Genomic DNA, 16,843 nt, shown 5'->3' on the forward strand with positions numbered 1-16,843 from the left:
CCCTTCTCATATTTCTTTCAACTTACTATTCCCTATTCCCTGGAATAGGGAATAGTAAGAGCACCACCCTTTCTATTCTAGAGACCTTCAGAAAAAATAGCTAGAACGCTAAAAAAAATTATAATCACTGTACTGCTGTCAACCTTATTTAAAGGTAGGGTTTAAGTGCTGGGAGAAATTCATGTGAGAAGCTTAATGGAGTGAAACAGGAAAAGGATTAAAAATCTTATTTAATTCTTCCATTATATTTTGTCTCAGTCACTGAGACATTGTCAGGATTGCAATACGAGACTTATAACACATATACAAATGCAACACAAAACTAAATGAGATATGTAGATGAAAGACTACTGCCCTAACTAGGTGGGGTCCCCTCTGTGGGCACCTGTTGGCAGCCTAGGATGCTGGGATCTTGAATTATTAGTGTTTCCCAAATTTTGGGAAGTTTAATGCAACCATATTTATTTAAATTAGGATGGTTTCTGAGAACAGCTGCAGATTCCAAAAATAGTCTTTCTCCTCCAAATTTACTGTGATTGAGCATGGTAGTATTTTACCAGTTGAGTCTATGTATCCAAAGAATGGTCTGCAAGGCCTCTTTGCATCATAGACTGATCTAGGAGGTCCCTTTGTCATAAACACAGTCATCATACCATGCCTTAAACACATTCAAATTCTCTGCAGACACCATGCTCTCATGTAATGCATTGCAGTCATTCACAACTCTCCATGCAAAAAACCTGCTTCTCACTCCCTTGTTCACACCCTCCTTATACAGCTTCAGAGATGACCTCTTATTCTCCCCTAATCTCTCATCATTTTACGAAAAACCTCTTCCACATTAATTCTATAATAACCCCTTACCAACCTGTATATCTCTGTCATGTCACCCCCCCCTCTTCCTCCTATTCACAAAACTCTGAAAAATGCATTGTCTCAAGCTTTCTTCATATTCAACATTCCAGAGATCAGAAACTATTTTGGTCAATCACCTCTGGACCCTCTCCAACATCTCTTCATCCTTTTGAAAACCAGGTGACCAAATTTGTGCATAGTAGTCCATATGTGGCCTAATCACAATAAAATGAGCCTTACACAATGAAACCAGAATCTTCTTACGTCTACAAGTGTCCTCTGCATCATTGTCAAAATCTGTTGTGTTATCCTCACAATTTTGGCAATATGTCCTCCAAATTTTAAATTCTTATCCATCATCACCCCAAGATCTGTTATTTCCTCCATCTTCAACAATATATATCCCCACCAAGAGTAAATTCTATATCCCAACTTTGTTTTCCAAATTTTAAAACCTTACAATTTTAGTTTATATTGGTTTGGTTTCTATTGGTATTTTCGTTTATATTAAACTGAAGTTATTACTACAACAAGGTAATTGTGTCCATAATTTATTAAAATGAATGCTGATCACTGTATAACTATGAAAAAAAAAAAAAAAAGGTTTCTAATAAAGATAACTACTCACAAACTCTGATATTATTACTATGGTAATTTATTTCAAATTTATTACCTTTTTTTAATTTAACAAATTTAAGTGATCAATGTAAATAAATCTAATTATGCATGAATTCATTAATAGAAATACGGTAGATGAATAATTAAGTCTTACAAATGTAATATGCATTTGTAAGACTTGCTATTTTTATTGTACATGCTATATTTTTAAGATATTAAAAAAATAAACATTTGTATGTAAATTACTAAAGCCACATAACTAGTAGATAATGGATTTGATAATTGAAAATGCTAATAACAAAGGGATCAGTAAATATTTCCTTACATTGTAAACTACATCTCCTGGTTGAGCTTCTGAGGAAATCACAGCATAATAAGGTTGGTTTACAAAGACAGGAATATTATCATTAATATCAAGAATAGTAACTTCTACTAAAACATGTGCTGTTCTTGATTCTTCCAAAACCTCACTTCTTGCTTCAACAACTAAAGTATAACTACTCTGAACCTCCCGATCAAAGGCTTTACCAGTAGTTCGAATCACTCCAGATGTTTCACCAATTTCAAACACATCTACAGAATTTAAAATCTGAAATACCACGTGTTCATATAGTGATGTACCTAAGACTGTAAGAAGTGCAACTGTATGAATTTCTGTTGAATTTTCTGGAACTTCACCATAATATTTCTTTTTGCTAAAATAAAGGCCATTGTTCTGAGTGTCTTGAACTTTGATCACAACCTTTGCACTTGCTTCAAACTCACCATCACTTGCTGAAACTACAAGAGTATACTTTCTTCCAAGACCATCTGGATCATTAACTCTGATATTACCAGTATGTTCATTTATTTCATATTTATTACCAGAATTTCCAGATATTATAGAATACTTAATCCTTGCACCAGAATCTGGATCTGAAGCTAAGACAGTTACCACAGAAACACCTTTATATGTTGCTAGTAGAAGCACAGCAGTATAGTGAGAATGCTCAAATCTTGGTGGACAGTCATTAACATCTAACACCTTGATGTTCACTTGGGCTGGGGTTTCTGCTGCAAGATGTGGCTGACCCAAGTCCCATACTTGAACAGTAAAAAAATACCCTGGCATTTTCTCATGGTCTAAGTTACTTACAGTTCTTATGGCACCTAAATTATTGAAGAAAAAATCAGCAGTTAATTTAATACATTTTTCAAAAAATAGTAATGTATAGTCAATATATGTTTCAGGCTGAAGAACAACATAACACATTTCAGTAATACATTAAGTTACATGACTCATAATTTCCAAAATGGGGGACAGGAAATAGTTATATAGAATAACTGAAGAAGCAGTGTTAGTATCTGATATTCAAATAACTAAAAGTCTGGAACACAAACACTGAAACAAATTATTCTTGAACTTTCCTGATTTCAGGTAATGGTGCAATATTGAAATAAATAATAAAATTGAAAATAATGGAAATGAATGATTTTTGGCTGATTTTCAATGATAGGAGGTTCGATATTCTGGCTATTAATAAATCTACAAATAACAGACACTTGAAATATTGATTTTTGGATTTTTCATAAGTTGGGTAGGATTTTACCAAGGTCCTTGTCATATAACTCAATGTATATTCAAGTCACTAAAATTTATTATTATTATTATTATCCTAAGAACCCATGGAGTCAAAGACTGGTCTAGGGGATCCCTTTGTCTCACTCACTCACACACACACACACACACACACACACACACACACACACACACACAGTTCATCATACCTTGCCTTAAACATCAAATTCTGTACAGACAATGTACTCTCTCAAGCAAGGCATTCCAATCATTCACACTCTGCATGCAAAAATCCTGCTTCTCCTAATGAACTCTCAGAAGTTGTGAGCTCATCTCACTATCAAACTTTAAAGAATTAGTGTTTGAAAACACCAGCAATACCAAAAGTATTTCTGTGAGATGAAAAGAGTTGATATCATGAATATTCAAAGAAAAGCAGCAAACCTAGCAATCTTTGCTAACAACAACACATGTGCATTGTTAATAAGCATGGGATGAGCTACAAAAGAACCTGAACAATCGAGGGGAAAAAAAAAAACAAAACTGGTCTAGTTTAGCATCATCAATTGCCTGATATGTACCCACAAGAGGTGTTCAGGTTACTATGACAGCACTGCATGATTAAATTTACATTATTATTAATCTCCTATCAACAATTTTCCTCCAAATCAATCTATTACTTGTGAGCACTCCAATATTGCTAAATCTAACATTTCGTGTTTCTAAGGCAGTTCTGACTGAATCAATCCATCTAGACCTTGGTCTTCCTCTGAGTCTCTGTCCTGCTATCTTCGCATCAGACATCTCTTTTGCTAACCTTTTTTCACTCATTCTATTTAAGTGGCCTAACCACCTTAGATTAGCTCTGCTGACACATTGTTGAATGCTAACAATGTCAAGTTCCTTTGTAATATCTTCATATTTAATATGATTCTGCGGTCTCTAGTCTTCGATCAAGTGCTTTATTTCTAACTCAACTCTCAGATCCATAACTTAAAACTTGTTTAAACAACATCTTGTATACTGCCAGTTTGGTGTTTTGACTAATTTCTCCTTTATTACCCTACCCACCTCACTACCCACCATATCAGCTTTTCTTATTCTGTTGTCTATTTCCAGATTTAAACTGCCATCTTTACTAAAAACTATGCCTAAATACTGAAATATTTTACTTGTTCTATAGGATCTCTGTCCGCGCGGTTAGCCTAGTGGCTTTGCGCTTCGCAACCATATGCCTGGGGAAGGAGTGTCCTAAGTTCGATTCCTGTCGGAGACGTGAGGAGCTGAAGGATCTTCCTCAGCTATAGCCAAGTTAGCCGGTCTTGGGCACAGGCAGTAGGGTTTTTTCCACCAGTTTATCTGGTGTTTTTCATCCCACAAGCAGGCAAACCGGCCCTGTGAACACACAGGGATACAGCCAAGAATACCTTGAGGCATAGGAGTGATCATTCTATCCTTGTATTTCGGTTACGAAATCCAAGCATGCTTGGAAGGTTGTGGACCTTAAAGGCCTGTTAAAGCCATTGGAATAGGATGTAGGATCTCCATTCAGAATTGCATTCTGAATAGACATCCTATAGGATATTGCAAGTTTACTATGCTCCTGCCTATTTTCATAGTTTTTGTCTTTTTAATTGCTGCTTTTCATGCCAAATTTGTTGCAGCTGTTATTCAATTTAGTTAGTGAATTCTGAAGACTTGCATTAGGGGATTGAGATGGTTGGAAGATAGGATTCGCTTGTCAAGAAAGGATATTTATAACCTTGTTTTTCAAATGAAAGTGAGTTGAACTGAATGCGTCATTTTAGAATTTTTTTTTTCCAACAAAATTCGCAATAACTTTGGAATGTGATTGCAAGCTGCTCCATATATTTTTGAAGAATAGCTACCCAGGTAAGCAATTGAATTTACAACTAGGGCGATTCGCTAGGCCTACCGCTGTTAGAATCGGCATTATTGTTTTCATACTCTTTTTAAGCAACTGTCTATTTATTATTGTGGCAAGGATAAGGCATATCCTGTTCCACAGAACAAAGTCCAGGCCTAACCATGGATATGCTATATGATGAACTTAATTTTAAAGAACTTCTGGCAATATTTAAACATGTAGGCAATCTACTGCACACCAAATGGCAGGAAAAGTTGTAATTCATCAGATAAAAAGAAGTTGATACAGATGACCCTAAACTCTCAGAACTAGAAACAACAGCTGATGATAATCCCCCTGCAGACCACAGTGATTACCAGGAGGTCTGCACTCACAAGAAATGCAAAACTGCAGCCTCTGAACCACCCAAAGAGAATGAAATGGAAGAAGACAGTCCTGTTTCGGATGCTCCTACCTCCACTAGAGAAAAGATACCTCCGATTATTCTCTGCGAAAAACATAGATGAATGTCGCTAAAGACTACGATGTCCAATCTACAGATCTCATATAGCCATGCAAAGAATGTCACAGATAGTATCAAAATTCAACCTAGGACAGTGATGAATTATAGAAGACTAACAGGTGAATTGAATGCCAGAGGCATTCAGTACTACACCTTTTCACTTGGGTCAGAGAAAAACCTCAAAGTAGTGATCGAAGGTGTATCTGAAGATGTATCCACAAAAGAAGTGACTGTGGATCTGCACCAGCAGGACTTATCACCCATTAAGGTCAGCAGAATGACCAAAACAGACAAGACTCCGATGCCACTTGTACTAGTAGAGATCATGCAAACTTATAAACATATATATGACCTGACATCCATCTGTGGACTGAAAATCACTATAGAATCATTAAGGAAAAGGGCTTCAACTGGGAAGTGCCACAGATGTCAGAAATTTGGCCACGCTCAGAAATTGTGCAAGACTGATTTTAAATGTTTAAAATGTGGGGACAGCCACCCAACAAATACATGCACTAAGCCAAAAACCACCCTGGCTAAATGTGTCAACTGTGGTGGCCCTCACACTGCCAACTACAAAGAATGCACTCAAAACCCAAGAAATAGAAAATCAGAGGCGGAAACATACTCTTCCTCCAGCAGATCTACATCAAAGATTACTGATTCACAGCCTCTCAAAGATCAAAATAAAGGGTCAGAAATCCATCTGCCAAAGCCAAAAATCCTCAAAAGAACAACTCAGCACCAACAGACAAGGACATATGCTGATGTAGCTCGTCCCAAACAGACATCCCTGGATCAGTCAATACCACATACAAATCTGACAGCTATCATTACCTCTTCTCTGGCAAATAGATGTTAGATTATAGCAGATCCAACCCCCTCACCATGCTCTACTAATAGATTTCTAAAGGACACACAAGCCATCATCTCAGCGCTCACTCATGAACAGAAATAATTTAAAACCAGACTCACTAGAGATCATCGCATGGAATGCAAACGGCCTGAGGAGTAAGATCTTAGAACTCCAGGACTTCACCCAAAGACATCACCCGGATGTTCTTTCCCTAAGCGAAACACATCTAAGACCTTCAGACAACCCCAAAATTAGGGGATATCAACTGCATCTCAAAGAGGAGGTGGCACTGCCATTTTCATTAAGAATTACATTGCTCATCATTCTATAAACATCTCTAAACATCATGTCCACGCAACTATATGACATTCTCACAGTATCTATCATACCTTGCCTTGAACTCACTCACCGTCATAGCACCCACAACACACTCTGGCAGCTTATTCCACTCATTTACCACTCTAAAGGTAAGAACCCAGCTCTAACACCCCTGCTAACCACACTCTTGCCCAGCTTCCATAGGTGTCCCCTAGTTCTCCCACCACCAGTCCTGATCTCAAAAATATCCTCTGAATTAATCCTATAGAAACCCTTTAGCAATTTGAATGTCTCAATCATATCTCCCCTTTTCTGCCTATCAACTAATTTCTGCAACCCACAAATCTTCAACCTGCTCTCATAAGGTTCATTCCATAGACCTGCTATCATCTTGGTCTGGATCCTCTCCACCTCCTCCCCATCAAGAAGAAACCTAGGTGACCAAATCTGGGCACAGGTCGAGATGAGGTCTTATTAAGGCTCGGTACAGAGGTACAATAACTTGCTTGTCTCTGCTTGTTAAAGTATTTTTCAACAACCAAATGAGTTGATGAGCTAATTTAGCTATTTTTGCAATGTGCCCCTAAACTTCATCTCCCTATCCACCAACACTCCCAAGTCCCTGGTCTCATCAATCTCCTGGAGTACAGGTCCACCAATGTGGTATACTGCTGCTAATCTTTTCACCCTAAAATGCATAACCGTACATTTTGTCACATTAAATTGACATCCATTCTCCTTATCCCAGAACTCCAATCTATCCAAATCATCATTCAAGATTTTGACATCTTCTGCATTCACTGTTGCCCTACCCAACTTTGCATCATCAGCGAACAAAAGAACCCCTCCCCTTTCCTCTTAGATCCTTCCCTATATCGTTAATGAACAAATTAAACAGCAGTGGTTCAAAAACAGAACCTTGCGGCACACCACTAGTCACAGGCCGTCTTTTGGACTCTACTCCTGAATAAACTACTCTCTGATATCTCTCCATTAACCACCCACCTATCCATCTCACCAACCCTATATCCATTTCCATATGTTGTAGTTTACGGATTAGAATTCTGTGTGGTATCCTGTCAAAGGCATTAGCAAGGTCCAGTAGAATCACTGTTACCCTTATCCAGTTCAGCCATCACTGTGTTATAAAACTTGAGCAAGTTACTAAGGCATGATCTACCCTTCACAAAGCCATGCTGTCCCCCGTATAGTATCTCATTTTCATCAATCCATTCCTGTATTTTTCCCTTGACTTCTTTCTCCAAGACCTTGACAACAATTCCTGATATGCTGATCGGTCGGTGATTTGCAACAGTAGTCTTGGATCCTCCTTTATGCAGTGGAACTATTTTCCCCTCTTTTCACACCTTCGGGATTAAACCAGGCCCAAGACTCAGATCAAACAACATGGTCAAGGGCACTGATAATTCTTTAGCCACTTCACGCAAGACCCGTGCCAGTATACCATCCAATCCCACAGATGTATTCACATTAAGGTTCTGTAATAGACTACTCACCTCCACTTCATTCATCACAATTCCCATATAAACTAATGGTTCCTTCATTTTTTCAATGTCACCACCTGGATGATATACTCCTGCAAAGTGCTCGCTCAGTAATTCCACTATATCGACTGATTCCGTGACCTCCTAACCATCGTCATTCGTTAAAATCATTCTGACGTGTACAGTTTTTTTTTTTTGCTTGCAGCATATTGAAAGAACTGTTTGGGATTCTCTTTAGCTTGCATAGCTAGTTTCCTTTCATAATCCACTTTTGCTTTTTTTACTACACTCGTTATCCTTCTGTCCTGCGCTTTATACCGTTCGTGTGCCTGCAAGTCACCTTTCTGTTTAAATTCCCTCCACAGTTGTTTCTTTTTTTTGCAGCTCAAGCTTAATGGTGTTATTCATCCATTTAACCCCTACTTGTTTTACTATTCAGACCCTAGGTATACAATCAGCCATAACCTCCTGTAAATGCTCCTTGACCACTTCCCATGCTCTATCAACATCCAGCCTTTGCAGTTTTACATGCCATGGCACTAATCCAAGAGTACTATTCTTATTATTATTACCCAAGACTCCATGGAGTCAATGACTCATCTGGGAGGTCTTTTTATCATACACACAGCTCATCATACCATACTTTAAACACACTCAAATTCTCTGCAGACACCACTCTCAGGCAAGGCATTCCAATCATTCACAACTCTGCATGAAAAAAACCTACTTCTCACTCCCCCACACACTCTCTTTATACTATTTCCAGGGATGACCTCTGGTTCTTCCTTGATCTCCCACTATTTTCTTTAGAACCTCTCCAGCATTGATCAGTTTTGAACTGCTTTGAAGAATGATAAAAATGAGATGGTAATAATAGTACTACGATATCAGGGCAAAAGAAACTTAGATGAAAGATGGAGAACATGAAGAGACATGAAGAGATTAACTACAGGAATACAGAATAGAAGGAGGAGACAGTGTATGGGAACAACGATAGTGGGTTTATTGAATTTCTGAGAAATATATATTAAGCAGCATGTGACTGAAGCAACTAGAGGCTTTAGTGCTTTGGATTTGGTGATATTTTCACAAGGTGTAGTTGTTCATGAGGTACTGGCACTACTGTCAGTTGATGAGAATACTCATGAAGTACTTGTTTGGGAAGTGATGAAACAAGAAAAGGTTATTGCCAAAAGGGAAATATGTGAAATTATAAGGTGAGTGATTATGGAAAGCTCTGTAGTCAACTAGCAACAATATATTGGGTAGATGAACTGTGCAGAAAATATGTTGACAGTGCATGGAAATTCATATGGCAGTATCTGACAAGTGATGTATAACTGTACATAGAGGATTAAGCGAGTAAATAGAGTAGGAGTGACAAGAATATATAGTGAAATCAAGTAAGCTGTGTTGGTCAAAATTCTATGAAGGAGGTACAAGATAGTTGGTGGTGATCATATCCATGAAGAGTATAAAGTGCAGGCTAGGAAAGTGATGAGCATGGTAAAGAAAGAAAAGCTGCAGTATGAGAGGAGATTGGATGGGCAGCCAAGGTTAATTCAAGGGAATTCTTCCACTATATATTGCAAGAAACTGGAAGAATAATTATGGCAGGTTGACACTGATGGATAGTCATGGTAGCAGAGTGACTGTTCCAGAGAACATAGTGAAATTATTGAATGAGTACTTTATCAGCATATATAGAAGAGAATGGGAAGTGAAAGAATCAGAGGTGTATCAAGTGTTGATTGGGTTGATTGAGTGGATTGAGTAGTGCAGATGTGGTAGCCCTGCAAGAGGATTTGAATAAGCTAGATAGATGGGCAAATGAATGGGGGTATTGGTTTAATGGAGCAAAATGTAAGGTCTTGAAGTTTGGGAAACATCGATGGGATGCTGCATACTCTATGAGAGGAGTTATATTTGAAGAATTAGGGGAGACAAGAGATCTGGGGTTGATGACTGATAGAAACCTGAAATTTAGGGGACATATTGCAAAGGTGGTGAAGGTAACACAGAGGATTGCTGAAATAATGAGAAGGACACTGTTCTGCAGAAATAAAAGGGTTATCATTCCATTGTATAAGACTCTGATCAGACCACACTTTGACTATTGTTCTCAGATTTGGTCCCCAGGATTTGAAGGGGATAAATTAACTGTGGAATGGGTACTAAGGCAGATAACAAAGATGGTTTCAGGACTGTACAATGTTAATTATGAGGATCAGCTGAGGGAATGTGGACTGCAGAGTTTGGTGGATAGAAGAAGGAGAGGTGATATGATTGAGACTTTTAAATTGTTGAAAGGTGGTTACAGGGTTGACACTGAGGAGTTCTTTTACTTGGTTGAACAGCAGGAAAGAGAGATGACAAGAGGTCATCCCTGGAAGATACGAAAGGAAACCGTGAGCAAGAGGGTGAGAAGTGGTTTCTTTGTATGGAGGGTGGTTGAACCATGGAATGCATTACCTGATGGAGTGGTGAGAGTGAGAACGGTCAATGAGTTTAAGAAGTGGTATGATAGACTTTGTGTTTCTTAGGGGGGGCGGGGAAACTCCCCTCGATGAGTCTTCATAGACTTTGTTTCTTAGGAAAGATGAGTCTGTTGAACTCCATGGAGGCCTGGATAATAATAATATGTTCTTAACCAGGTTATTTAATGAAAGTCTTGCAGATGGTAAGGTTCCTAAGGAGTGGAAAGAAGGCAAATAGTACTACTTCATAAGCATGATTCTAGGACAGAGGTTTCCAATTATAGAACAGTCTGTATAACTTCAGTTGTAGTCAAGGTGTTAAGAAAAGAATACAAGAGTAATTAATGGACACACAATCTTTTATAATGGTCAGCATGGATTTGTAGAGGGTAGTTTTGTTTCAGCAATTTACTTCCATTTCATGATAAGGTAATAAGTGCATTAGAAAACAGAAAATCATATTAAGAGATATTCTTTGACTTTTCAAAAGGATTTGATAGATCACCACTTGATAAGTTGGTGTACAAGCTGCAGAGGATGGGAATAGATAATATATTATTAGATGGATTGGTGATTGGCTCTATGAATGATACCAGCAAGTTGTGTATGATGGAGCAGTGTCTCAAAAAAAGGACAGTAACCAGTGGTGTGCCCAGGGTTCTGTTGTTGGGTTCCTGTTATTTAATTTGTTTGTAAATGATATATCATGTGGACTGACTAGGGATCTTCAGTTGTTTGCTGATTATGCAAAGTTGGGAAGAATTATAAGTAGCACTGCTGATGTTAATTCCGTTCAGGAAGATTTGAATAGACTTTTCTCTTGAACAAAGGAGTGGTGTTATAGTTTTAATATCAATTAAGTGCAAGATATTGCATTTTGAATTGCAGAAATATGAGGCTGTGTACCATATTGACTGTGCTGTACTGCAGGAAGTAGATGAGATTCGAGATTTGGGAGTGATGGTTGACAGTAGACTAAAGTTCAGAGGAATATTGTGCTCAGATTTGGTCACTTGGTTTTCATTGTGATGTGGAAACACTTAGAGGTTCCAGAGATGAGTGACTAACACAATATCAGGATTCTGAAATGCTAGCTAGGAAGAGAGGGTGAATAAATGTGATAAATTAAATACAGTTTTTTATTTTTGGTGGAGAAAAAAAAGGTGATATGATAGAGATGTTTAAGTTAGTGAGAGGATTTTATCTGATTAATCCAAAGGGGATTATAAAAAGAGTAGAAGGTGAGAGAGGAAGAACTAGAGGCCATCTCTGGAAGTTATGTAAGAGTGCAGTGAAGAGGAGTGCGAGGAGAGATTTTTTACATGGAGAATTGTGAGTGAATGGAATGCATTACCAGAATATGTTGTTCATACATGGAGTATTAAGGATTTTAAGATTCAGTATAATAAACATGTTGTCAGTTAAATGAACCTATTATGATGAGTCTGCTGACTCCATGGAGGCATAATAATAATAATAATAATAATAATAATGTGGCAAATAAAAAATACTGAAAGAACAAAGACTTACATTCCAATTTACCATTATGTACAGGGAATACAATCAAAATTATTAAAAAGATATGAAGGAACAGTATATTCCATTCTGACCAAGTTCTCTCTCTCTCTCTCTCTCTCTCTCTCTCTCTGTCTCCCAGTCTCTCTTTTTTTCCCTTACCTGTGTTAACATCGATAGAAAAATATTTCCTTGCTGATTTTTCAACAATTTTATACTTCAATACCGCATTCAACTCAGAATCTCTGTCACTAGCTGCTACAACCAAAGGGTTACTCTTATTGTTTAAAACAATGCTTCCAATTCGTGCGTTTTCACTAATAACCCCAACATATTCAGGAAACAGAAAATAAGGAGGATTGTCATTTTTGTCAAGAATGTGGACTAGTACAGAAACAGTACCATTCACACCAACCATATTTGTAGCCCGTACAGTAAGATTGTAAAACTTAGTTTCTTCATAATCCAGAATAGCATTTGTGTACAAAATTCCTGAAGTTGGATTGATAACAAAACTGTTACCAATATTTCCTGATGCAATTTCATAATACACAGAGGAACGGCTTGTAGCAACTACTGTTGATACCGATGAGCCTGATTTTTTATTTTCATACAGGTCCACAGCATATTCGTGTTTCTCAAATTTTGGTGGTGCATTATTGGCAACTGTAACAATTATGTGGACTGTGACCGTGCTGTTCAGTCCAGGATTTCCATGATCTGTTGCTCTGACTACTAAAAAATACTCAGACATGCTTCTTCTGTTGAGTTCTTTAGCTACCATCACAATACCAAGGGTGGTATCAATGGAGAATGCACTTCCAACATTTCCTAGAAAAATTATAAACATATATGTGTTACTCAAGACAAGGGAGAGCACTGCAAGTTACTAATATATAACTATATTTATTTTCAAATTTAGAGACTAAGATTATTAATTAATTCATAAATACACAATTCCAAATGGTTATCTGATATTTGGCTGAGTTTTATTATAAAACTATACATTTAAAAACACAGAGTTAAACTTCTAATTAAAGGATGCTTGCAGCAGATTAAAACTAGTATACAACCTGTTCAGTTTATTTCACTGTATAATTAAAAGCCAATGACAAATGATAGGAATATGTTTATTGTTACTGTTCTTATTAGTTTTCATATATGAAGAAAATAATGCAGAAATATTGAAGCACTCATTTTGAAATTAAGTTAATAGAAGAAACAGGTCATATAAATATATCACAGACAAACTGAAAATGTAATTAAATGATGCTGTTTCCAAAAGGAGCAGACATTTTGTGGAAGCATCTACACCCAACAGGATGTAGGTTTGAATCCTACTATAACATGTCTTTAGGTAACAATTTTTAGGAAGATAATTTTCAGCATTTAGGTAAGAGAGCACTCCATTGCTTGCTGGAAGAATTAAATGCATTTAAAAGTAGGTTTAGTCTTGAATGCAGTTTCCAGATTATTTAACCCACCCTTTCTGACTGATAATAATGTGTTAGAGTTTCTAACTTTTCATGAGTAACATTGTCATTAAAAATAAATATAGCTAACTCAGTAGGTAACATTTTTGTTCTATATCCATGAATATAGAACAAAAATGAAACATCAATGGGATGCTGCATACTCTATGGGAGGAGTTATACTGGAGGAAGTAGGGGAGACAAGAGATCTGGGGTTGATGATTGATAGAAACCTGAAGTTTAGGGGACATATTGCAAAGGTGGTGAAGGTAACACAGAGGATTGCTGCAATTATGAGAAGGACACTGACCCGCAGAGATAAGAGGGTTATCATTCCGTTGTATAAGTCTCTGATCAGACCACACTTGGACTATTGTTCTCAGATTTGGTCCCCAGGATTTGAAGGAGATAAATTAACTGTGGAAAGGATACAAAGATGGTTTCAGGACTGTACAAGCATAGTTATGAGGATCGGCTGAGGGAATGTAGACTGCAGAGTTTGGTGGATAGAAGAAGGAGAGGTGATATGATTGAGACTTTTAAACTGTTGAGAGGTGGTTACAGGATTGACACTGGGGTGTTCTTTTGCTTGGTTGAACAGTGGGAAGGAGTGATGACAAGAGGCCATCCCTGAAAGTTACGAAAGGAAACTGTGAGCAAGAGGGTAAGGAGTGGTTTCTTTGTGTGGAGGGTGGTTGAACCGTGGAATGCATTGCCTGATGGAGTGGTGAGAGCGAGAACGGTCAATGAGTTTAAGGAGTGGTGTGATAGACTTTGTGTTTCTTAGGGGGGACCTCCCCTCGATGAGTCTTGACAGACTTTATGTTCTTAGGAAGGACCTCCCACTGAGTCTTTTGACTCCATGGAGGCCTGAATAATAATAATAATAATATAATTTTATACTTTTATAAATAAATCTTCTACACTGAAATCTTAAGGATATCAGCATAACTGGTGTTGTGTGGCACTGAGTGCAACATTTTTTGGGTAGTTAATTACAGTCATTGAGCTCACAGTAATGGTATTTGCAATAGTGAGAGTTGACCGATATAAAACTATAACAGTCAACTGTTATAGTTTTGATTATTATTCTTATTATCATAATCACCAGCCTTGTAGTTCTACATAATCAATTTCCTCACAGGTCCTCACATAGCTGGTAACCACCCAAGTAATCACTTCATGGTCACTCTCACCAACTGGAGGCAAGACTGTGTGATTACACTCTGTGTAATAAGATAAGGGAAAAGCTTCAGCAGAAGATTAACCAGGATGACATCTTGTCTCTAGAATTGTGAATATAAAACCAATTTGAAAGAATATACAGTTATCCTGCGACTTATATCCATTCAAGTTATGTCTGATCAAAGATACGTCCATGATCCCATAAGGGAATAAATATTTGACTATACTTTTGAACAAGATTACAGTGAACATAAAATAAAAAGGTTTCTAATTAGCAACAATGCATCATGAGCAGTGGCAACCGCACATTCAGTGTTAACCTCCCTTTGAAATCGGCATGTGTCTTCAACAGTTCCTCTGTTGATTTTGTGTTTGAGAAATAAGGTTATTTGTGTATTTATCATTAAATGTTTGGCGATATTTTGTGCAACATGGCCTCTACATGCCCACCCAAAAAACCTAGCTGAAGAATCACAGAATAAGATGCAAGCAATTGATCTTGAAATGAAGTTACAAGTTATAAAGCAACATGAAGCTGGTAAGCCTGTTAATGTGATCGCAAATGACTTCAGATGGTTTCATTCCTCAGTGACAACCATTTTGAAAAATAAGGATAAAATTGTAGAGGCTGTAAAAGGATCTGCTTCCATTAAATCGATGATAGTGACAAAGCAACAAAATGTTCCTATCAGTGATATGGAAAAGCTACTTGCATCATGGATAGAAGACCTGAACCAAAAGTGCATATCCCTTAGCACTAGGACCATAACTGCTAAGGCACTAATTCTCTTCAACATGTTGAAGATTATGACTATGAGTTCAATGCTTCTTCCCATAAGATTCAAGCAGCGTTTTGTGTTACATAATGTGAAAACGTATGGTGAATCAGCAAGTGCTGATGAGAAGGCTACCAAGGAGTTTGTGGAGAAATTGGATAAATTATTAAATTAAATTATTATTATGTGACACCACCTACTCTAGAGGGCACCTATTCTATAACTCTCTGTCTCCACCACTCAATCCACTCCAACGACTATACTACAAACCACAACTACCATCATCATCTACACCAATGCCATTTACTGCCCACCACCACTAGTATTTTCACACACAATCACAAACATCCATGCCCACGGCAGGATTCGAACTCACAGCCTTTTGGCGGATATGCTAACCACTTGGCCAACCAGGCTGGCAAATGAAAAAAGATATTAAAAGGTTTTGTGCATGAGTTTTGAAATTTTGAAAATTATTACAGAGGAAAATTATTTGCCACAGCAAATATTTATTATGGATGAGACTTCCTTGTTTTGAGAAAAAATACCTGAGCAGACGTTCATGCATAAAAAAGCTAAAATCTATGCTTGGTTTCAAAGCTCTTAAAGACATATTATGATTCTGTTATGGTGTAATGTGGCTGGATATAAACTGAAACCATTTTGTAATATGGCACAGTGAGAATCCACAAGCCTTCAAAAACATTAGGAAGCATACTCTTTCAGTTCATTATCGGAGCAATAAGAAGTCATGGATGACTCAAAAATTATTTGAGGATGCCTTAATCAACTGTTATGCGAGCTAATGAAATGGAAAGCTATTGTATAAAAGAAAATGTAGAATTTAAAATTTTATTAATTCAAGATAATGCTCCAGGTCATCCACCTTACATCGTGATCTTCACCCCAAGATCAAGGTCATGTTTCTCCCTCCAAACATTACTTCATTGATCCAACTGATGGATCAGGGAGTTCTTGCAGTGCTTAAGGCTTATTATCCATGGACAACTTTTTCACAAGCTATTTCTACCATTGAAGGAAATGATCAGACTCTCATGAAATTCTGGAAAGCATTCAATATTTATCATGCTATTAAAAATATTGCTGTGGCTTGGGATGAAGTGACCTCTCAATGTATGGAAAAAGACATTAAAAAGTTTTGTGCATGATTTTGGAAGTTTTGAAAAAATGAACACCTTTGTATATTGAGTGAAGAATAGTGGGCCAAGCAAACAATCTGAATCTCAAAGTGAATGATGATGACATAATTCAACTCATAGAAAGTGCCTCTGAAGAGCTGACCAGTGAAGAATTGGTC

General features: G+C 37.3%; 1 protein-coding gene across 1 annotated transcript in view; it reads right to left on the reverse strand.

Annotated features, from left to right (window-relative positions):
- The window catches only part of kug (FAT atypical cadherin kugelei), a 599,114-nt gene that overhangs the window by 378,493 nt on the left and 203,778 nt on the right, over positions 1-16,843 (reverse strand). Inside the window, exons 10-11 of the mRNA XM_090401756.1 lie at positions 12,255-12,923; positions 1,799-2,622 (exon numbers count right to left, since the gene is read on the reverse strand). Of these exons, the coding sequence (XP_090257882.1) occupies positions 1,799-2,622; positions 12,255-12,923 (1,493 nt within the window). The remainder of the gene's footprint in view (positions 1-1,798; positions 2,623-12,254; positions 12,924-16,843) is intronic.

The sequence above is a fragment of the Typopeltis vanoorti genome, chromosome 2 (genome assembly GCF_054136105.1).
Source record: "Typopeltis vanoorti isolate ZY-2024b chromosome 2, IOZ_Tvanoo_1.0, whole genome shotgun sequence".
NCBI classification, from domain to species: Eukaryota; Metazoa; Arthropoda; class Arachnida; order Uropygi; family Thelyphonidae; genus Typopeltis; species Typopeltis vanoorti.